This window comes from Bactrocera tryoni, chromosome 3, assembly GCF_016617805.1.
Source record: "Bactrocera tryoni isolate S06 chromosome 3, CSIRO_BtryS06_freeze2, whole genome shotgun sequence".
Taxonomy (NCBI): domain Eukaryota; kingdom Metazoa; phylum Arthropoda; class Insecta; order Diptera; family Tephritidae; genus Bactrocera; species Bactrocera tryoni.
In genome coordinates, this window is record NC_052501.1 from 41,655,141 (window position 1) to 41,679,017 (window position 23,877).

General features: G+C 37.0%; 1 protein-coding gene across 1 annotated transcript; it reads left to right on the forward strand.

The window, feature by feature from the left end:
• Window positions 1–7,498: 7,498 nt before the first annotated feature.
• LOC120772087 (integrin alpha-PS4-like) lies at window positions 7,499–22,870 on the forward strand. Its single transcript, XM_040100486.1, has 14 exons — window positions 7,499–8,656; window positions 8,716–8,961; window positions 11,899–11,999; window positions 12,069–12,215; window positions 12,590–12,768; window positions 12,842–13,066; window positions 14,690–14,792; window positions 14,874–15,449; window positions 15,861–15,990; window positions 17,325–17,693; window positions 17,750–17,819; window positions 21,623–22,059; window positions 22,130–22,265; window positions 22,603–22,870. Exons 1-14 carry the CDS (start codon window positions 8,487–8,489, stop codon window positions 22,732–22,734), a joined length of 3,021 nt encoding a protein of 1,006 aa, XP_039956420.1. The 5' UTR covers window positions 7,499–8,486; the 3' UTR covers window positions 22,735–22,870.
• Window positions 22,871–23,877: the final 1,007 nt, after the last annotated feature.

The window sequence follows — 23,877 nt, forward strand, 5'->3', positions numbered from 1 at the left end:
ATTAAGTTACAAAAAACAAAAAGGTAATTAAAGAAATGTACATTAAAACAAATGTAAAAAAAGTAATGTACGTTTTTTTAATTTTCAATAATTTTTTTTTTATTTTTATTAATAATTAAATTAAATAAAAAATAAAATTTAATAATAATTAAAAAAATGTACATTAAACAAATTTAATTTAATTTTTTTTTTAATTTTTGTTTAATTTTTTTTTTTATTTACATTTTTGTAATTTGAAATTATTTACTTATTCTTTATTTTGTTCTTAAACATTATTTTTTTAATACACATTTGTTTTTAATTTATTTGTTTTTATTTTTTTATTGGTAATTTTGAAATTTTTAATTTGAATATTTTTTTAATTAATTTGTTTGTAATAATTTTTATTTTGCAATCTCTTCTAATTAGTAATTATTTTAATGTACATTTGTTTTTAATATATTAATCTACTATGTTTTTTTATTTTTTTATCTTCAAACATTTTTATACAATTTTTTTTTAAATTTTTAATTTTACTGCTGGAAAATAAAATCACACGATTTAAAAGTGAAACACATATGTACGAAACCAAATGTACCAATCGATTTAAGTGTTGCATTCTATTTATATATTTATATTATGATTGTATTGTTAATTGTATAGACTCTAGTTAGGCGCTTTTCATAAGAAATATAGCATGTAAATAAAATTATAAATGACAGAGCAAAACAATAATAGGTTTAAGCTTAGTAGCTGCCATGAGTATATGTATGTAGTTAGTTAAGTTGCTACTTAAAGGGTGTTGCCGGTACATTTAAAAAGTTCAGAAATTTAGAAAAAAAGTATTAATAATTTTGTTTTACATTTTTAAACACTGTGCCAAGCAGTAAATACAAAAAGAAAATTATGTTATTTTGAAAGTTGCATATAAATATTTCAAACTTCTCTGTATATGTTTATTGGTGGCACCCTGTGTACATATGTACATATGTATTGAATAAAATAATTTAAATTACATATCTACGCCTCATATATGTAACTATGTATTTAATTATGTTCTCTATGAAATTGCAATTTCCAACACATCTACATACATATGTATATGTAAGTATGTATGCATGTGCATATCCTTTTGTAAAAAAGACTTTTTGTTAATAGAGTGCATTTAAGATAAGTTAAAATAAAATATTTGTGTAAAAACCATAATAATTGCCAATAGCAGTCGCCTCCTATAAGCATTAGATAAGTATGTGTAGGTATGTATGTACTATATACTTACGTTTGAGTGATCTTCAGGAAAACTTCGCAGTCACTAAATAACAATAACTATTTATATAAGACAAGTATTATAATAGTGAAATAGTGTTTTTATGAAAGTGATGACCGTTAGATTTAAGTGTCTTAAAAATTTTATTGTTTTTTTTTTACAAATAAAATACAACTTTAAACGAATTCTTAAAGATGTGCTTAACTATTTAAAATATAAGTTTTGAAATGTTCGAGGAGAGATGATCGGTTGGTAGTGCTGAATGTTAACTAAGATTTGTACGATTTAACCTTTGCCTCAAAATAGGCCTCTGTATATGAGATCACCTGTTCTTTCGACCAAAATTTCTTCCCAGCGAACATTCTTTTGAGATCTGAGAATAAAAAATAGTCACTGGGGGACAGATCTGGAAAATACAGTGAATGAAGAAGCAATTCGAAGCCGAATTCATCATCCGAATTATCATTTCCACTGACTTGTGACACGGAGCATTGTCTTAGTGAAACAGCACTTTATTTTTCTTCAAATACGGTTCAGTAGCGCTTGGTAATAGTCGCTGTTGATGGTCCTTCTTTTTTCAAGGCAAACAATAAATATTATTCCATGTGCACTCCAAAAGACAAAAGCCGTAACCTTTTCCAGCTGACTGTTGCGTTTTTCCACGTTTTGGAACGGTTTCATCGCGTGGCGTCCACTTGGATGATTGGACTTCGGAGAGAAATGATGGACTTACGTTTCATCCATTGTCACATAAGGAAACAAAAGATCGCACTTTGCACAGAGCCTTCTCATACCCAAATATTCCTGAATGACATGGTTAACACGTCCGGTTGATACCATTAGAGTACTTGTTCGCTCGAACAAATTTACCTTACGGTCATCTATAATTATTCTGTGAACGTTTTTGATGTTTCCGTCGGTAACAACATTTTGGGGGCGCCCACTGCGTTCCTCGTCTTCGATACTCATTTTACCATGTCCAAACTTAGAATACCAATCGTTAACGGTTGAGTTTCTAGTGGCAGTCCCCGACGATTGGAATTTAAGTTTGCTCTGTCCAATCCACAAAAAAAGAGACATCATAGTCTGCGCCAACTACCATGGGATAAGTCTCCTCAACATCGCGTAAAAGGTTCTGTCGAGTGTACTGTGTGAAAGACTGAAGCCCACCGTCAATAAACTGATTGGACCTTATCAGTGCGACTTTAGACCTGGAAAATCTTCAATCGACCAGATTCACCATGCGGCAAATCTTGAAAAAGACCCGTGAAAAAAGAATCGACACTCACTACCTCTTCGTCGATTTCAAAGCTGCTGTTGACACGAAAAGGAGCTGCCTTTATGCCGCGAGGTCTGAATTTGGTATCCCCGCAAAACTAATACGGCTGTGCTAACTGACGTTGAGCAAAACCAAAAGCTCCGTCAGGATCGGGAGGACCTCTCCGAGCCGTTCGATACCAAACGAGGTTTCAGACAAGGCGACTCCCTATCGTTGTTTCACTTTATGGGAAGTATTTGGCCATCATTCCAAGGAAAAATACTTCTAAAGAAATTACTATGTGGTGAACGGATTTCCGCAAATTTGGATTTATTCTCCAGGATAAGCTCTATAAAATTTGTTGCAGCGGCTCTTACGCCGACCCCAGTTCAAATAGACTTCTTTTGCATCAAAACACACAGAGAGGTTATGTTATTCTGAGACCAATGGTTCGTTTAGTTTGAAATATCCGGACCTTTTCGACTCACTTAGACCGGGAGAAGCATTATAATCGAATTAGTGACTACCTGTTGAAAATACAGAAGCTGTGTTCTATCCGCTCTACCTTAGAGAGTTGTGAATCGAACAGAAAACTAATATAATTGGTTAACATAATGAAGTAAAGACAGAGAGTGAACAGTTATGTTAACTAAATGTTTATATTGCCTTGAAGGAGCCGACAAGTTTTTGTGTTTGAGAGAATGCTTAAACTGAACTTAATTAAACATTAGTTTGAAATAACATTTTTACATTCTTTAACCACAACTCTAACAATTTGTTAAGAAAATGTAATATTCTTCATAGAATTGAGTTAAGTACGTTTGCTTTGTGGTTAGAATACATACTTTTTATACTCTCAAGAGGAAAGATTAACATTACTACGAAGTATAGAAAAAATATAAGTGATCAGTAATATCCATATCCGACTGTCTGTCTGTATATACTAGTCCCCCAAATTTTCAGATACAGTAGAGGCGCGCTAATCCGGACATGGCCTAATCCGGATTCCACTGTAATCCGGACAGGGTTAAAACACTCAAAATTTCTATTATGTCCCTTGTAATCCGGACCGACATTCTCTATCCGTGTTCTCTAATCCGGATCACATGTTTATTATTCGCTACATTCGCTTTTATGCTTTATGGGTTTAAGTTTTTATTTTGTTTTTTTTTTTTGTTATAATAAACAAACAGAAATTTATAAATATTTTTTCATAATACATAGTTCTGATATGTCTTCGGTAATCCGGATTTCCTTATATTCCGGATAGGGACCGGTTTTAATTGCTCCGGATAAGCGGGCCTCTGCTGTATCTATCTGAAATTTCGCTCACGTTCTTTTCAGTCCAAGAAGCAACTCAGAAACGCCAATATCAAACTATAAAAATCACTAAAGCATATAGCTTCATTTGACGAGATATCTTAAGTAAATTCGGCATGGTTTATTTTCCGAGCTAATATTACAGTTTACGCAGAAATTTTTCAGTCAAGATCACTATAGCATATAGCTGCCGTAGAAACTGATCGATCAACATCATGCCATTGAGTGGACGAAGTTTTTATTTGTGAAGGGTATTATACTTTCAGTGCCAACGAAGGTGAAGTTTTTCTTAATTTTGCTTGCAGTGGTCGCGAGTGTTAATCGTAAAATTGAACTCCATAACGAAATAACAAATTAATATTGTAGTATAACGGTTGTTTATAATACCCTTAAAGCTCGCATGACCACTTGCTACTTTTTATGGGGATAAATATAGAATATGAGGCTTTCACTTCATACGTTTGCAGTCAAATGTTTTAATGCAAATATTTTTCGTACAAGTCAGCACGTGTTCCGTTATGTTGAGAGCGTATCTCGCATGCAAAAAGACTCTCTTAAACAAGTAAGGAAGGGCTAAGTTCGGGTGTCACCGAACATTTTATACTCTCGCATGATAAAGTGATAATCGAGATTTCATTATACGTCATTTATATATTTTTCAAAATTCAGATGGAATTCGAAATAGCGTTATATTGGAAGAAGGCGTGGTTGTGAACCGATTTCACCCATATTTCGTACGTGTCATCACGGTGTTAAGAAAATATTATATACCGAATTTCATTGAAATCGGTGTAGTAGTTCCTGAGATATGGTTTTTGGTCCATAAGTGGGCGACGCCACGCCCATTTTCAATTTTTAAAAAAAAGCCTGGGTGCAGCTTTCTTCTGCAATTTCTTCCGTAAAATTTAGTGTTTCTGACGTTTTTTGTTAGTCGGTTAACGCACTTTTAGTGATTTTCAGCATAACCTTTGTATGGGAGGTGGGCGTGGTTATTATCCGATTTCTTCCATTTTTGAACTGTATATGGAAATACCTGAAGAAAACGACTCTGTAGAGTTTGGTTGACATAGCTATAATAGTTTCCGAGATATGCACAAAAAACTTAGTAGGGGGCGGGGCCACGCCCACTTTTCCAAAAAATTACGTCCAAATATGCCCCTCCCTAATGCGATCCTATGTGCCAAATTTCACTTTAATATCTCTATTTATGGCTTAGTTATGACACTTTATAGGTTTTCGGTTTCCGCCATTTTGTGGGCGTGGCAGTGGGCCGATTTTGCCCATCTTCGAACTTAATCTTCTTATGGAACCAAGAAATACGTGTACCAAGTTTCATCATGATATCTGAATTTTTACTCAAGTTACAGCTTGCACGGACGGACGGACAGACGGACGGACGGACAGACAGACATCCGGATTTCGACTCTACTCGTCACCCTGATCACTTTGGTATATATAACCCTATATCTGACTCTTTTAGTTTTAGGACTTACAAACAACCGTTATGTGAACAAAACTATAATACTCTCCTTAGCAACATTGTTGCGAGAGTATAAAAACGATGGCGCTGCGGGCGCTGTGGAGAAGGCACTTTTCGCATTCGTTGGCAAGTTTAAGATTGTGCAAAATATGTTATCGTGTTCCAGAAACTCGTGAGTTATGACGAATAAATTTAAGTGAAATTAATATATTAATTTGTTACATATTTTGTTACTTATTTACGTCACAATTATTGTTATAATGTATACATTGTGATAAAAAAGTACGTATAATGCAAAATATTTAATTATTGATCAATATTTATTTTTTCGCCTTCTAAATAATCCTCACCAGATGACTTATCCCAACGATTTTTCTAGTCCTCGAAACACTTTTCATTTACTTTTCGATCGACTGAAAACGAGTTCCACAAAGCGGCAATTGCAGTTTGGGACACAAGAAAAAAATCACACTGAGCCAAATCTGGCGGATACGATGGTTGATGGATGGTTTCATTACATTTTTGGCTTTAAATTCGGTCACAATGGTCCTCTTTTGACACAAATTCAGCTTTATCGGGACGAGTCGAGCAAGAACGGGTTTCATACCCAAAAACTCCATTAAAATCATTCGAACGGACTCGCGAGAGATGTCGAGCTCTCTTGCCATCCACACTTGCCTGAGGATTTTCAAGCCTTTCTTTCAACTTTTTTAATATTTTCATCAGTTGAAGAGTTCGAATTTCATCCAGAACGAGGCATGTCTTCAACGATCGACCGTCTTTGAAGACTTGTACCTTAGGCTTGAGTTTTTAATAAAACTGAATCACCGTAAGTCTTTTCCAATATTCGCAACGACTCCGCACACGAAATTTAGAAATACAAAATTTGAGACAACGCACTACTGAACTTCAAAAATCGCTGACCTGAAACCGGTTATAGAACTATAGTCTTTTAAGCAAAGTTGTTCAGAATGATCCATAGCACACATCTCGTATACGCAATTTTTGGTGTTTTACCACAAAAGCTTAACCACAAACATAAATTTTGGACAATTATTTCTTCCAAACATTGGGTTGAAATTCTTTTTTTATTTTTCTTGAAATTGTTAAATGCAAATAGCAGAAGAAAATGGCTACTTTAGGTCGTCAATAAAGCTCAAGCTGTGTTAACAACAAAACAATTTTTAGAGCGTCGTTCTTTAACAGCTGTACTTGCCGAAGTCGCAAAGTTAGCTGGCCACTGACCTAAAAGCACCGTGAATTCAAATAATTGAAATTGAAGCACAATGTCAATTCAGCGGCTTTTTAAATTCTTCATAACCACTTCCAGATTATTTCAAAACGAATCCCACGAACTGACAGTAACAGGTCAATTGAAAAGTCCTCGGCCTACCATGGTTAAAGGCACTTTTTTATTCAAGGGTGATACAATGACTATAGCGACACTCTAACTAGTCGATACCACTTTATTAGCACGATTTGTCCTTTGCTTCAAAATAGGCCTCTTTGTCGGTGCTTACCTCTGCATTCGACGAAAATTTCTTCCCAGCGAGCATTTATTGAGACCTGAGAACCGAAAATGGGGGCCAGATCTGAAGAATACAGTGGATGGAAAAGCAGTTATTTTTTTCAAATGAGGCTGTTTCTTGTCCGTCAAACGGTCCAATAACGCTATATAATAGTCGCTGTTGCTGGTTCTTAATTTTTCAATAAAAGTTATTCCGAGCCCAGCCGACTGTTGCGTTTTTCTACGCTTGAATTCATCGAATGCAGTCCACTCATATGACTGCGGATTGGAGTTCGGAGTTAAATGCTTGAACCATGTTTCATCCATTGTTACACATCGACTAAAAATCGGGTTTATTAGGCTTGAACATCTCCAAACATTATCAATTCGTTGTTGTCTTTAGTCAAAAGTGAGCTCGTGAGGCGCCCACGTTGCTAGAGCTTTCTCATCCCCAAATATTCGTGAATGATATTATAATTTAGAGTGCCTGCTATCCTGAATATCTTCACTTTACGATCACCCGAAATTATTTCGTGGATTTTTTCGTTGGCGTCCAATACGTTCACCGTCTTTGGTGCTCATTTCACCACGTCTAAACTTAGCATACCAAGCCGTGCTGGTTGATTTTCCTGGGGCAGTGTCCAGGCACTCGTCTCCAAGCTAAGGTATCGCTGCAACCGTATTTTCTCCCTTCAAAATGCAATATTTTATCATCCCGCGAAACTCCTTTTTCCAGGTCTTTCACAATATCAAAAGTTGATTTACTAAAAATTATATAATTCACAAACTAATGGTCCCACAACTGTCAAATATTTACATGCGCCTTTTGATGGTTAGGGGTAACTGCATGTGCATTTAATTCTATGGTTTAGACCGGGAACTTTTCAATTGACCTGTTACTAATATTGAGACTAGAATGATAATGAAGTACCAAACTGCTGATGTGCTGATCAATTCTGAACTAATGGGTTGACTAAACAAATATTTCCTAAACCAAAGGCTTTCAGATTCCAAATATTAATAAATCAAGCCATTTCGTACAAATTATTGTTATAGCTGGCGACAGATGAAGGTGATAAGTGGAAAGTTTACGTAAAAGAGAAGAAATCTCGTTAACTTTGGTTGTGCCGAAGCTATAATACCCTTCACACATAATAAAACACACATTACACTATCTTGATTTTTATCGGTCAGCTTGTATGGCAGCTATATGCTATAGCGACCCGATCTGCACAATTTCTTCAGATATTGCACCATTGCCGTAGACAATAACCCATCCCAAATATCTGGAAAACACCTCGCTAAATGAAAAATTTGGCATACAAGCACTTGATTCCGATTGTTCAAACTGGCATCGAGTAAAACAAAACTAAACTTTTTGAACAGACTTCACGCTCTTTCACTCACCCATGCATTTATCCATATATGTACATATGTATATTTAAAACGCTGGATATGCTATCACAAAGTATATATGTATAGAAGCATAAGTACATATAAACATATATTTACGAATTTTAAGACCGCATTAGTCGGCATTTGATATCAGTACATTAGTCATATTTAAGATCCCAACATAAGTCAAGCTCAAGTGCGAGAAGTGCGCTCACTTTCAGTCTGCGCCGTTGGATAATCCGAGTCGGTTTGCTATTAAATTAAGACTTCTTTTATCGAAATGTTCTGCTTTGTATTATTATGTTTAAATATATATTCCATAGAGTCATTTAATTTGGCACCAAAACCAAATCTTATAATCAAGGAACCGTTAAACCAAGCGCCAGGAAACGGTAACCAAAAACCGGTTAGTTCCTACTTCGGCTACACGATTTTGCTACGTGACAAGAGGTAAATTGCGCCCCAAATATCTAGATATGCCTTTGTGATACCAAAAAATTCCTTTAAAGCATAATAATCGGCGCACCACAAGCAAATAATGGATCGATTCAAACCGGTGCGATTTACAAATACGATTTTGCGACCAAACAAGTGAAACCGCTTAAATTGGAAAATGTTGCGGAGTTTACGAATTTCAATAATCTGCGACCAAATACGGAGCATCAGTGGTTAGGTGCGTCTATGGATGGCGGCAGCAAAGATGAGGAGCCGCTGATTGTATGCGCTCCGCTAAAAACTGCCACTTTGGGCAATAAGTAAGTAAGATTAGATATACTATATAACTCACAGAGAAGTTGGTTTATATATAGTGATCACAAGCGTAGCCGGCAAAATACAGATAAAAGGTCGGAAAATATATGCCAAACACAGGACCTTTCTGTCTAAATTTAAATTTAGATACAGACATTTTGAGTTCTGTGTTCTGTTGAGAGAATATAAGTGATAGCACTCGGCGAAATCAACGACAAGAGTGAAGGAACTCGATGAAAAAATATTTATGTGGAGACCTATTCGAACGTGTCCTTTGGCGTAGGTGAATAAATGAGAGTGATAGCACTCGGCGAAATCAACGTCAAGAAGTGTGGCCGCAAGCCGATTTTCACCTTGCGCTGTGGCGCGCCGCATTCTCGCTCGTATCTCGGGAACGGTTTGTCCTACGGCCATGATCACGTACACCATTTCGGTAGCAAATGACGTGACAAATAACTTTTGTTCTATACATTTTGCCATGAGATGCGTATTTCAGGCGCTAGGTAGACAATTTCACGGTTTTAGGCGAATTTCCGAAATTTCAAGGCCGGAGTTGGGGTTGAAGATGCAATCCGATCTCAAAACAAAAAGTTGCATTAGAATCAGGAAGTACTAAGGCAACTTTTTCGCACTATTAGAAATCCCGAATCGAAAAAAGTCCGGAATCGACCCACCCTAATGTGCAGTCCACTAGAGTGACTGTATGTCGAACTCCAGTGAGAAATGATGGAGCTATGTTTCTATTGTCACACATTGATGCAAAAATTCGGTTTTATTTTAAACACTTCTCAGAACCAGTTATTCGTTGTTCTGTTGGATTATGAACTTGCGAGGCTACCACTTTGTACAGAGCTTTCTCCTCTTTAGAGCATCATTGTCCTCGGTTCCCCAAAAAGCAATGCTTTATTATTACACGAAATGCTTTATGATCCATTTTTTTTTGTAAACTAACACAAGTTGCTTCACAGAAATGCTATATCTTATTAACGAATAGTTACAATGCAACTAATAGAAATGTATAGATGGTAGTAGTAGTATTATCTACGTATCAGCCACAGCGAAGCGTGGACGGGTCCGCTATTAGAACTGTAATATGTAAATTTTGAGGTGGTATAAAATGAAAAAATTACTACTAGCTTCTTGAAACAAGAACTTAACAACTTAGCTTTATCTTTACGGTCCCAGCTTGAGCTTTCAAAGCAGTTCGCTATCCCATGAATGAACTACATTATTATTGGGGATATTTTGAACACTTATACCGATATCTCTTTGAAACTATTCCTTTAATACATTCAACAAAATTAAAAACTAACCTGTGCTTTATAGAAAATATTGGGTAGTCGAAAAAATCTTTTCGTATTTTGTCAATAGATGTCGTGGCAGTCGTATATCTCCAGTGCTATCAATCATATAGTATCATATAAATTTTTGTATAACAAAGGGAAGAATGCCGCGAAAGCCCAACAACGGTTCGTCGCTTCCGTTCGGGAAATTTCGCTGTGAAAGATGCACCTCGATCTAGTCGACCTATGGTATCGTTGAAAAAGTCGATGAAGGTATAGAAAAGATAGATGGAGCAGCCATGACTTCGCTAAGGAACTTAACATTCATCATCAAAAGGTTCTACCGATTTAGAAAAGCTACAAAAAGATGCTTGACGTTTGGGTACCAGATGAATTGTCTGTGACAAATTTAATGGACCGAATTAACATCTGCGATTGTTTGCTGAAACGAAATGTATACGAATGGCAACAGGAGACAAAAGTGGATCAAAATCCAGGACTGACGCCTCGAAAGGTTATGCTGAGTGTTTGGTGGGATTGGAAAGTAACCATCCACTATGAGCTGCTCCAGCCTGACTATACATTTTACTATCCACAACTGATGAAATTGAAGCAAGCCATCGAAACAAACGGCCAGAACTGATCAACAAAAATGGCTTCATCTTTCATCAGGACAAGGCTAGACCACACACATGTTTGATAACACGACAAAAACTGGGAGAGATTGGCTGGGAAGTTTTGATGCATCCACCATACAGCCCTAACCTTGCACCATAGGACTATTATTTCTTTCGGTCATTGCCGAACTCCCTTAATGTATAAAGTTGGCTTCAACAGAAGCCTGTGAAAATAACTTGTCGCAGTTTTTCGCCGAGAAACCAGAAAAGTTTTACACTCATGGAATAATGTCTCTAGCGAAAAAATGACAAAAAGTGGTCGACCAAAATGGTACATATTTAGTTCTTTAAAGTTCAATGAAAATATAAAAACAAAATAAGTTAGAGTTTGTTTAGAAATACGAAAAGACTTTTTCGACTACCCAATAAAACCTGCGCCTAGGGTTTTGTGTAGAGTGGAAATATTTCTTATAACCATCAGGTCCATCGAAATTGAAAACTTTTTCGTCACTTAACACCACGCTTCGCCACTATTCATCCCAAAATTGGTATTTATCTACAGATGCTAAACGAGCGCTTATACATATTATAGTATGTCTAGGCAAAACGTTTGGTTGTGGTACCATAGAAAGGTGTTTTATGCTTGGATTTTGATGTAGAATTTGATAAATTATCATTTTTGTTACATTTAAACATAAATATATGCAACGAGGGTAAATTTTACTTTTTCTACCACTGCGCTGATTAGTACCATTCTTTGAAGAGTAAATTATTAAAAAAAAAATAATAAAAATATTACTAAATTTGTTTAAGGAACTAAATTCTGAAAGCGTCTGTAACAAAGAACAATCGACTAATGCTCTGGTCTGGTCTGTCGGTTGTATATTTTAAGTGGTTTCTCTTTAATAATTTTTCCATCGATAACAGTTTTTTTCCTGTAAATCTTTAAATTCTTAACACAAATTTTTTTTCAGTTTTCTCCAAAGTAGAATTTCGTCTATAAGAAAATCAAAAAATCATTGACAAAATTTAAATTTTTCAGCAAAGTGTACATGCACGGCATTTGCTATTGGACTAACAACACAATGAACGATGATTCACAAGATCGAGTCTGGCAAATATTAAGTCCATTTTCCGCTAAAGGTTTGTGCACTCTTCAAGTTCCTAACTAAATATATGACTGAACCAAATGATTTCTTCATATACATTCAGGTAAACAGGATGAACAGGATGTCAAAGATGAAAAGGGTAAGCCGCTATACGCCAATCTGAGATTTGGTGAATTCGGTTTCAGCGTCCAATTAACGCTGAAGAATGATGAAGTTATATCCGGATCACCAGGCGTCCAGAATTGGGCAGGTAGGTAGAAGAGGAATATACACCCTTGCACTACAGATGCGATATGAGTAAATTGTGTCCAATATTTCGAATTCATCTCTCTCCTTGAAGCCATAAGCCACAATCGTGATATATTTCCGAACTTTCCTTTAATATTATTTTAATGAAAGTATCAATTTTAAGGTTCTTCACTAAATACGGATACGCTTAGGTCGTCAACACAGAAATATTTAACTGAGAAAGAAAACAGGTCTATAGGTTATTCAAAATCGATAACAAATAAACCGAATATTCGAATACTCGTAGAATACTCAAGCATTAGCCAATAGACAATATTTTTGTTTTGACAATGTCTTTTTACACTCAAATAATAAAACGAATTTGATATTCTCCAGGAAAGGTAATACACTACAATATGAATACCCAAAAACCCAGAGCGACAATACACGCACCAAAAATGTCATCATATAAAGGATATGCCGTGGGATGTGGGCACTTCAATGTCAGCAATAAGGAGCAGTTGTCATACGTGGTTACTATACCAAATGCGAACAGTGAAACGAAATTGGGTGCGGTAAGTTCGTGAGCGTGCACTTTAACTGAATTACCCGCTTGTCAACATTTACTACATAAAACTGTTTTTATAGGTACAAATTTACACTGCATCGCCGAGTTGGAATATACAATTTCCGTTTAAACTAGGGTTGACCGGCGCACAATATGGCGAGTACTTTGGTTATTCCCTACTGGTGGATGACCTTAATGGTGACGAGCTCGATGATATGCTCATTGGTGCACCACATCACACAGTTGACAGTGTTTTCGAAGCGGGTGCAGTCTATATGTTTATAAATCTTGGACGCAGAAAACAGGTAAGAATTCTCAATAACTGAGTGAACGTATCCAAATTGACTGTATCCAGTAAATGAACAGCATTCTGGGGGTCGCGTAGCCTTCGTATTCTACTTAAACTGCTGTTTAAAATATAGATTTCTTCAGAACAAAGACTTTAAGATTTGTCCTGCTTTAATCAGTAAGGTCACTTACTAATTTAGACAGTAGTTGCTTTGAGGTATCTTTTTAAAGACACAAACTCTGTCTCCGAGCCAAAAAGTTTTGAATTATTTAATATATACTAAATTAATTTATATTATTGCAATTATTCCTCCTTCGATCTCATTCTAGATCATTAGTCCCCTATTTGCTTAGTACTTTCTCGGCTATCGTACAAACATATGTATCATTAATACAATTTTTGAATACTCGTATAGAATTAGAAACCCTAATTTTTCAGACACAGATGAATGAGAATTCGAAAAATCAATGAGACTCAGTCTGATTAGCCCTTAGTAATGTCAGATGGAGGCTTAGTTTAATTCCATCTGAAGTATTCGTCAAAGAGGACGTCAGACTTTAAGAGCGACTTGACATAAAATTTTGACACTTTATCTAGTCTCTTGAGCTACGAAGCATTTAAATATCTAAGGCAAGTTCTATACAGTGCTGGATATTCTGTGTTTATCGTCGTAACTTACGCCCATCCTTATTACCTGTTCTTAGGCCAACAACCGTCCTATAGGCCTTTCGATATCGTGTGAGTAAAAAGCTTTTCTTCAGTCCTCTTGCCGATGATCTTTGTGATCCTGCAAATTCTTAAAGCATTCTTCTCTCACTGATGAGTCTGCTTTTAGTCCATATATATGTAGGTTTTAGTGATTTCTGTATTCCCTGAACTGGTTCAGTAGCCAGACGAATGGTACTTTTGGGAATCTTCTAAGTTATTTCGTTTCTCGTAACTCTTTTGTGGCCTAAAACTGAATATATGTACATATATGCAACTGCTTTTCGGCAGCTTTTAAGAACATTCTTTGATGTAATGCGATGTGAGAATTTTGCCTTAATTGTTGCTAGCTATCGGCATAGATGTTGATCTTCCTTCTATTGTTTCCTTCGTTGGCAACTACCTCCGCAACTTTCCTGATTGTATATTAATTCCGGTTCTCACTCCATGAGGCATTTTCCATCCGTCTGATTCGTATAGATGTTGTGAGATCCGCGGGCGAATCATATACTATTGCGCCATTTAACCTCTTTAAGTGTGACTAGTAACCTTTTCTAATAAAGCCTGAGAGTATGCGTTCTATTTTATCCACCAACCCACTGCTTATTGAGCTATGGGCGAAGGTCCTTGTGAAGAATTCACCTAACGTCGCTAAACTTGTAACTGATTTTGGGCCAGAGCTTTTCACTTCATTGTCGCTTGGTGCTAGTAACCTTTCTAGTGCAGCCACTGGTGTGATTCATAGCGCTCCCGTTATACAGAGAACGGCGAGTGGCTGTTTCCACTCTAACGGTTTTCTGCATGACATTTTGCTGACAGTGGTCCATGACATCAAAACGGCTTATATTAGTACATAAATATATTAGAAAACTGAATAAATATTTTGAAAATTCCTTCCATAAATGAACTTTATTTCGTTATGTGGTTCTTAAAGCTGAGTTTCAAGCAAACATTGTTGGAGTCTCCGTTTTCGAGAAGTGGACACTTTGGAACTTCATTGGGTAAACTGGGAGACGTAAATGGTGATGGTTATAACGGTAAGCTCTCTTACTACTTACCTGTATCACTTACTTTTTGCGCACTTAACTAACTTCTACCCATTATATTCCTTTCGGCAGACATAGCTATTGGCGCTCCGTTCGCTGGTAATAATGGCAATGGGGCGGTTGCCATCTACTTTGGCGGTCCGAACGGTCTCGACGTCCAACCACGACAAATATTGAACGTGAGCGAGCAATTAGTCGGCAGTGGTGCCATGTTCGGTCACGGTCTCTCTAGAGGTGGTGCTAACAATACGAATGACTATAAACTGGCTGTCGGCGCACCAAATGCGGATGTGGTGTTTGTTTATCGCGCGTATCCGGTAGTGAAGATTAATGCGACAATACTGCCAAATAATTTAATAATTCCCACAAATACAACAAGCTTAAAATTCGATATATGTATTAATATTCAAAGTAATTCGACGAAGATTCTAACACAAGAACTGCTACTCGATTTGAGTGCCGGTGCTGAGGAGAAGCGTATAAATGTGAGGCATTGCATTGGCAAGGAGCCCTTCATGGCGAGTTTAACGCCGCAATGTCTGTCATGTAATGCCACGCTCATATCCGATGACCGTTATATATTTATACCGATAATTATGGAGCTGACTTACCGCTTAAAAAATGATGGCAAGACACAGGAGGACTCGGGTGAGTAACAAAGTTGTATAAAATGTTTGGAATCGTTAAAAAAGTTTGGCTGGTCAAAGGATTTTTGAATTTTATCGCTACAAGAAAAGGATGTGTTTGGGTTTGAAAACACTATTGGCGATGGAGAATAAGACTTTCTACGTCATGGAGACTAACCTTCATGGAAGCGTTGTTCTAGAAAGATTTCTTCAGAGTTTGCTTCTGACTTACTCTAAAAGAATTATCAATTTTTTTATGAGACAAAGCTATTTAACGGATGGACTTCGTCATACCAAACCCTTTACTAGATGGCGCGAACTAAGCACAGCTCATTATAACTTGTATTGTTGCAAAAATTGTTCAAAATAATTCTTTCTAATATATACAACTTAATGACTCGCCAGAGTTTGAATATTGTTTTTTGTTTTACAGAATTTTGCAGTGATTGCGCGGTCGTAGATCCCGCGTGGCCAAGCATGGTGAAAGCTCAAATCCAATATCTACATAATTGCAAGGGTTCGGTTTGTTCCGTCGATCTTTGGTTTGGAGGTGTCGAAATACCGTAAGTTTGCTGTTGAACTAAATATACAATAAATTGTTTTCGGGAGTGAGAATTAGTGGACCAAAGTTTATGGACAATCAACTTCGAAAAGGATTGGTATCCAATTAAAAGATATAAGAATCATTCCACTTAGTATTATAGTTAATATTGTAAGTCTCTTAAAAACTATGATACATAAGCCCAATCGAAACCATAAGCCGAGGGGCCAGTCCGCATGAGCAGATTGGAGCGCATTCCAAGGGCTCCTGCTGCCCGTGATACCAAAATAAAGTCTCCTGTCAGACTTCGTAGCCGAAACTACTACCAGTTTAGCCTCCATACAGCGCTATTCTGGTGGCCAGGTGGCCAGGGGTTAGACCCCATACACACACCACTCATACCAGAACTACACCTACACAAAAATACCATCAGATAGGCACCTCTGATGGAAAAATGCATTCAGAGGCCTATGCCCCGTAAGCAAAAAACCATAACCTCAGACAAAATCCAAAACTAGGGTAACTCTTAACAAACCCAACGACCCAAATGTCATAAGTCACTCGATTGTTAGAATTATTGTCACGACGGTCTTGTCACCTGCATCTAACCTTATCATCTAGAAGCCTCCAGCTCCATAGATATCCCTCCCTCTCCACATCATCGCCGGAAATCCAATCACTCCGCAGCAATGACAGACTCCAGTCCCTTCTTAACCTGAATGCAATCAGGTAAAGAAGGAGTGCACTTAATAAATCTTGAATAGCATCCGTCAAAACAGCACATGTCCGAGGCCACAATCACTCCGTAAAATGCGTCGTACTTTACCTTTGACCACGTGGATGCGCTCCATCATTCTTACCAAGTGTGGTTTTCTTTGCACTCATGGCCAGCTACAGATATTTGACTTGCGTCACATACCAATTGCTGACCCCATTCACCCGGACAACCGGTGGACGAACCGGCGACTATCTACCTTTCAGCAACATTGTCACTGTTCTTCTCATCGATATATCAGCCCAGCTCCAGCACTTTTCCAAATAAAGGAAGGAGACTGATGCCTTGATACGAACGGGGATCGCTCCTGATCTTATCAGGAACTTCCACAAGCTTTTGCACATCTCTCCGTTCAAACCATCAAAACCGTTTAGACCTAGCCAACTCCCCATCATCTCTCGTTCTACCGTTAGCTCTTCTTTTTTCAAACTGATATTAAAAAAACTCTGATACCTTGAACTTCCATGCGAATAGTAGGCAGTTTCGCCGCCGTCAACTGATAGCACCGAACACAGCTGAGAACATTATATTAGCACTTGCTTATCACTTAATTTAATTTTTTTCTTCCTTTCTGATACCAGTAAGAATGTAACATTAGGCAGCGGCAGCGTATTACCTCTCAAATATATTATAACTAACAATGGCGAGGAAGCCTACAATACCCTACTCATCATAAAATCCTCCTTAAACGTGCCCATCGCAAAAATGCCTGCCGAATGTGTTGGAGAATTCGAGTTTAGTTGGCGTGTGGTGTGCAGCATTGCGAAGCGACGGGCCTTCAAAGGTAGCACGGAACTAGAGCTCAGCCTTGATCTTAGTAATGTGGTCGGTGCTACTGAAGTGGATATAAACGCAATTGTTCACAGTACGGGAAATGAAGTGAGTCCAAAGGATAACAAATCGTCTGACAAGGTAAAACTTACCACAACAGCTGAGATTTGGATAACAGAGTGAGTCGCTAACGAATTTAGTTAGTTAGTTACGAATAATTCACTTCAATCTGCAGGACTTCAACGAACAAAATTTTTGCTGGAACCGATGGGAAAGAAAATATCGCGGTTTCAACGGCTTTTGAGGTGAGTTTAGGTGCTGCTGTAATTAGTTTGAACTAATCGTATTAAGTTCGTATGCTGCTGACCAAACAGTTATCTACGACTGTGGAGTCTATGTAATAACACATAAGACTAAACCTTTTTAAATGGTAGATATTGTTTTATATCTAATATATAAAATTCTCGTGTCCCGGTGTACGTTATTGAACTCCTCTGAAACCGCTCGACCGATTTTCGTGAATCTTAGCGTGCATATCGGCTAGGGTGGAGTATCGGACAACATCTATTTTTCATCCTCCTAAATGTTAAGGGAAATTGGAAAATTACCAAAACGTAACATTCCATACAAATTTTTTTTTCAATTTTTGTTTGTTTTGTTTTTCAATATTTTTATTTGTCAAATATTTGAATCATTCAATTTCGGTCGCATGCTTTTTTTATTCCGGCTATTCAAAAGAAAAATTATTGAAAATTATTCAGTGAAAACGTTTTATTACAAAATAGAATGTATTTGGCTCCACACGTTGTTGGATGTATTCAGTTGAGTGGCAAAAGCGTGGATTACCTCATGCTCACATTTTAATTTGGATGGTCGACAAAATACGTGCTGAAAACATCGACAGTTTGATTTCTGCAGAGATTCCAGATCCGTCTACTGATCAATTACTGTTTGATATTATTACTGCAAACATGATTCATGGTCCGTGCGGAAATCTGAATCGTTCATCACCTTGCATGGTAGACGGAAAATGTACAAAGCGTTTTCCTAAAGATTTTAATAACGATGCGGTCATTAAATTTCATTAAACTTTCATTAAAACTATCAGCTACGCAGACATCGACATTGACAATCGTTGGGTGGTACCATATTAACCTCTGCTGAGCGAAACATTCAATGCTCATATTAATGTTGAGTCATGCAGTTCGGTGAAGAGTATCAAATATATTTGCAAATATATGAATAAAGGGAGTGATATGGCTGTATTTAGAATTGAAAATACTAATGAACATTCTCCTCCGTTGAATCAAAATGATGAAATTACGAATTACCAAATTGACCGGTATGTCAGTTCCAATGAAGCTGTCTGGCGTATTTTCGGTTTCCCAATTCATGAACGGGATCCAGCAGTTATCCATTTAGCTGTCCACCTTGAAAACTGCCAGCACGTATATTTCACGAACGATACAGTGCTTGATCGCGCTATAAATCCTTTGGGTCGTGTATATACAGTCAATCCAAGGCAGACTGAGTGCTTTTACCTGCGACTATTGTTGGTTAATGTCACCGGGCCATTGTCATTTCAAGATATACGTAAGGTAGATGGACAACAGTATCCTGCGTATAAAGATGCAAGCCTTGCTCTAGGGTTGCTAGAAGACGACAATCACTGGGACAGTACGCTTGCTGAAGCAACATTAAACAGCACAGGATCACAAATTCGTCTACTATTTGCTATAGTACTGACTACATGTTTCCCGGCCCGAGCACAAATGTTGTGGGATAATCACAAAGATTCAATGACTGATGATATATTGTATCGACATCGTACAAGGTGCAATGATCTAACGATATCATTCAGTGATGCAATGTACAATGAAGCACCGATTGCTATCGAGGATCTTTGCATTGCTATTGCGAATTTGCCAATCAGTCATTTCGGTATGAGCTCACCGAATCGAAGTGCATCTGATTTACTCAACACAGATATCAATCGTGAACTACAGTACGATACTGTAGAAATGGCAGGCATTGTTAGTCGCAATGTTCCACTACTAAATGACGAACAAAAATTATTTACGACCGCATCATGCTGGCAGTTTCGGCAGGACAAGAAGGATTCTTTTTTTTTTTGGATGCACCAGGTGGAACTGGCTAAACATTCCTTATTTCGTTACTTCTGGCCGAGATACGATCAAAAAATGACATCGCATTGGCCGTTGTATCTTCTGGCATTGCAGCAACTTTATTAAATGGAGGCAGAACAGCTCATTCAGCATTTAAGCTGCCGTTGAACATTCAAAATAATCCAGATGCAGTGTGCAACATAAAAAAACAATCCTCTATGGCCATAGTGCTGAAACAATGTAAAATTATTATTTGGGATGAATGCACTATGGCACACAAACATTCGCTTGAGGCATTAGATAGGACATTAAAGGATATAAAAAACAATGATAAACTATTTGGCGGCACTTTGTTACTCCTTTCTGCTGATTTTAGATAATCACTTCCCGTTATTCCACGTTCGACGTACGCTGATGAAATTAATGCTTGCTTAAAATCATCGCGACTATGGCTTAATGTTGAAAAAGTACAACTGACGGTGAACATGCGCGTTCAAATGCTTCAGGATCCATCCGTCGAAAATTTCTCTAAACAACTGTTAGATATTGGTGATGGGAAAGTTGATGTACGTGAAAATACAGGATGCATCAAATTACAGACGGACTTCTGCACAATCATCGACTCGCAAAATACTCTCATCGATCACATATTTCCCGACGTACACACATAATATGCAAATCGTAAGTGGCTGGCAGAAAGTGCGATTTTGGCAGCTAAAAATGTGGACGTCAATGGGTTAAATTTAAAGATTCAACAGTTGTTGCCTGGGGACTTGGTGTCATACAAATCTATCGATGCAGTTTGCGATACCAACGAGATTGTGAATTATCCAATTGAGTTTTTAAATTCATTGGATTTGCCAGGCATGCCACCAAATCATTTACAATTGAAGGTTGGATCTCCGATTATTCTGCTTCGCAATTTAAACCCACCACGGCTGTGTAATGGCACACGGTTAGTCATTAAAAAATTAATGAAAAACGTCATTGAAGCCATCATCTTGAATGGCAAGTTTAAAGGCGAAAATGTGTTGCTGCCACGAATCCCTACGGTTACTACAGATGTGCCAATTAAATTCAAACGCACTCAATTCCCCATTAGATTGGCATTCGCTATGACGATCAATAAGTCACAAGGCCAGACATTGTCTGTATGTGGCTTAGATTTGGAAACACCATGCTTTTCCCACGGACAACTATATGTGGCATGTTCTCGCGTGGGAAAACCCTCCAGTTTGTTTGTGTTGGCTAAAGACGGACTAACCAATATTGTACACTCTATTGCACTGAGAGATTAATTTTTTTTTAGAAAGCTATCAAAAATTGTAATTTAAAATATATTCGTTACTTTAATAAGGATTAATTTATTAACTTAAATAAAGCATACTTTAATTGTTTATAATGCTTTCGATTATAAGTACATCCCAGCACACTTAGTACTAGATAGTTATTTTTATTGAACTAAAAAAATGTTTCCTAGAAATAATATAAATGGCAAAACAACGTTTGCCGGGTCAGCTAGTTTTGTTATAAAAATCACGTCAAGCTAAGAAACAAATAATTTCCGGTCGAAACTTTATAGTGTTAGAGGAGTTAGGGACGAGACCCTATAAGTTCAAGTGCCTTTATTACGTTTGGGTAAAGTCGGCAAAGCGAAGAACTTTATTAGCAATAAAAAATATGGTATATGCTTCTCTTCTATGCCAGCATAATTTGGTCAAATATCTGTCTTTCCCCAGTAGGAATTCACGCGATAAACCTAAATTCTTCTCCGGATGCCAATCATAGCAGAAGAAAATGAAGAGGATTGGTATTCATGTTTTAATAGTAGGAATTTTAAGACTTCCAAAAGCAGATTTTTTTAAGATCGCTCGACCGTTGAAAGAGAACCAAAGGGTTTCACAAATTAGAAAATAGAGCTCGTCGACTTGCAAAGTTCTGGCGTTCAGAATTAATATCTATTTCTATACAACTCTTTACAGATACAAAATAACGGTCCTAGTCCGCTTAGTTCCTTTCACTTAATTGTTGATTTTCCTATTGGATTCAGCGGCGGCCAATATATCAGCAACTACTCAGCGCAAGCTTATTTCAAGGACCATGAGTATTCTAGTTTAGAATTCAACAAATCTGCACCAGCGTCGCCACCAATATTGAACACTACCGAGATATTATACTTGAATCATTTACCCGAAAATCACACGACTTTTGTCAGTTGCCAATCGACCGAAAACTCCGAAATGTCGTGCGCCTTGAGTGATTTGCTGCTGACGAATGCCTTGTTCCCTGGCGAGAATATCACATTGTTATTGAACTATGAAATGAACTGGAAAAAGGCTGAGAAACTGCTGCCAAGCAATAGTCAATATTTGGCCCATGTTGCAATGGTGAATTTTAGGACAGATATACCCCTAAATGGGTGAGTAATTATTTACTTAAATACATATGTATATTGATTATATTACTTACTTATTTCTTTAATTTTATAGTAACTTAAGTATTAAAAAGCATTTCAAAGGCGCCATATTTGTGAAGATCGCTAAACGTAATCTATTCTGGATATATTTGGGCGCCATAATTGGTGGTATACTTTTGCTTATTGGAATGATATTGCTGCTAAGAAAGGTGAGCAAACTTGAACAACTTTCTCCGTTTTGTTAGGCTTTAAAATACCTGTATGGTTGTGAATCGAACACACAAAGTAATAGGCACGCAACTACAAGTTGAGTGAGAGAAGAGTACGCAGTTTTAACTCATACCTTAATAATAAGAAAATCTACATAAGAATTTTTGTTTAGTATGAAAACTTCTACTCTCAAACAAGGCGTGAAGGAAATGACGAATCAAAGACGGCTCATGCTGCTCATTAAACATTTGTGTGAAACTCCTTAAGCGCATCTGAAATCTTCATTGATTAACAACAACTCTTTCTTTTTCTTATTTAAATATTTCTTGCTTCCAGCTGGGCTTCTTCAAACGATTGACAAAGGAGGAAATGGAGAAGAATTTGATTGAAAAGCGTGAAAAGGCGCGCATGAAGGAGGATCTCGATGTGTGTGTGGCCGAAATAGAGGATGATTTAACCAGTTCTTAGTGGTTTTCATGCAGTGCAAAGATTATTAAAATATTAAATATTATTAAGTCAATTGTAGATCATATATGAAGATACACATTTATTCAGGGTTTTTTGTTAAATATAAGAGTATTAAATTCTCCAGAACTAAAATATACGCTGAAAGTTTTTCATAAATATTTACCCATACTAATACTCAGTGCGACCCTTCCTTACCTTATAAGTGAAATCTATCTGTAAAGCTTCAATAAGGCTTCAAAGATGATCTTTCATTGCTCATTATGTCGTCAGACAGTCGTAACTCCGCTGTAAGCTTATGTTGTATCCCAAAAGCTTTTGAGCTTTGAATAATCTATACATAGACGATCAATTATGTTATTTTTTACAATGGGTCCATAACTATATTCGTGCGGTTTTTATGCCCCGAATCGAGAATATTAAGACTGCCACGAAGTTTGTAATATCAAGAAGGAGACGTCGGAAGCTCTTTAAAATATATATGTTTAAGTAGAAATGGTCATTAAGAAGAGCTGAGTCGATTTGGCAATGTCCCTAAGTCAGCACACCTGTTTGATCTCACTACATTTGATTTTTGATTTGATTCTAACCTAATGAATCTAGTTATAGACCCAATATATAATTATTTTGAGCGTACAAAAAGTCTACAGAGAAACCTAAAAGTTTGCTAATTTTTTTTCTTCGTAACTCCATGAAACCTGGTACAGAATATTCGAAATAGAAACTGCTATTGAAGGGGAAATTCAACTCGGATGATAAGATCTTGGAAGGAAAATCTACGCAAGGCATTTTTGGACATATAAGTTTGAATTTTTGGTCAGGGCACCAGTAGTTGACTTGACTCACTTGTAATTGGAGCCTTTAGAACAACGCCAAGTCGGGCACTAAACGTATTTTTGCAAATACTATCAACTTCGTTGTTTTATAAGCAACTGACAGCGAAGTCAGCTCTTAGACTGAGGGAATACCCCTTATCAGTCACCTGCAATAAGGAGCATTCTAAGATACCTAATAATTCTTCCTTCAACCGACTACCATAGATTTTCGAAATCCTATAAAATTGAAACTAAATTCGATCTCCAATATTGCCTTCCCTTCAAGACAAGAGTGGGAAAGGTACGAGGTAGACAGGGACGCAAGATTAGC

Excerpts from the sequence above, each read along its gene's own strand:
- LOC120772087 (XM_040100486.1), top strand. The coding sequence starts at position 8,487 with ATGTTCTGCTTTGTATTATTATGTTTAAATATATATTCCATAGAGTCA. Across the intron at positions 8,962-11,898 it reads ACTGCCACTTTGGGCAATAA|CAAAGTGTACATGCACGGCA; the intron begins GTAAGTAAGATT and ends TAAATTTTTCAG. Across the intron at positions 15,450-15,860 it reads CAAGACACAGGAGGACTCGG|AATTTTGCAGTGATTGCGCG; the intron begins GTGAGTAACAAA and ends TTTGTTTTACAG.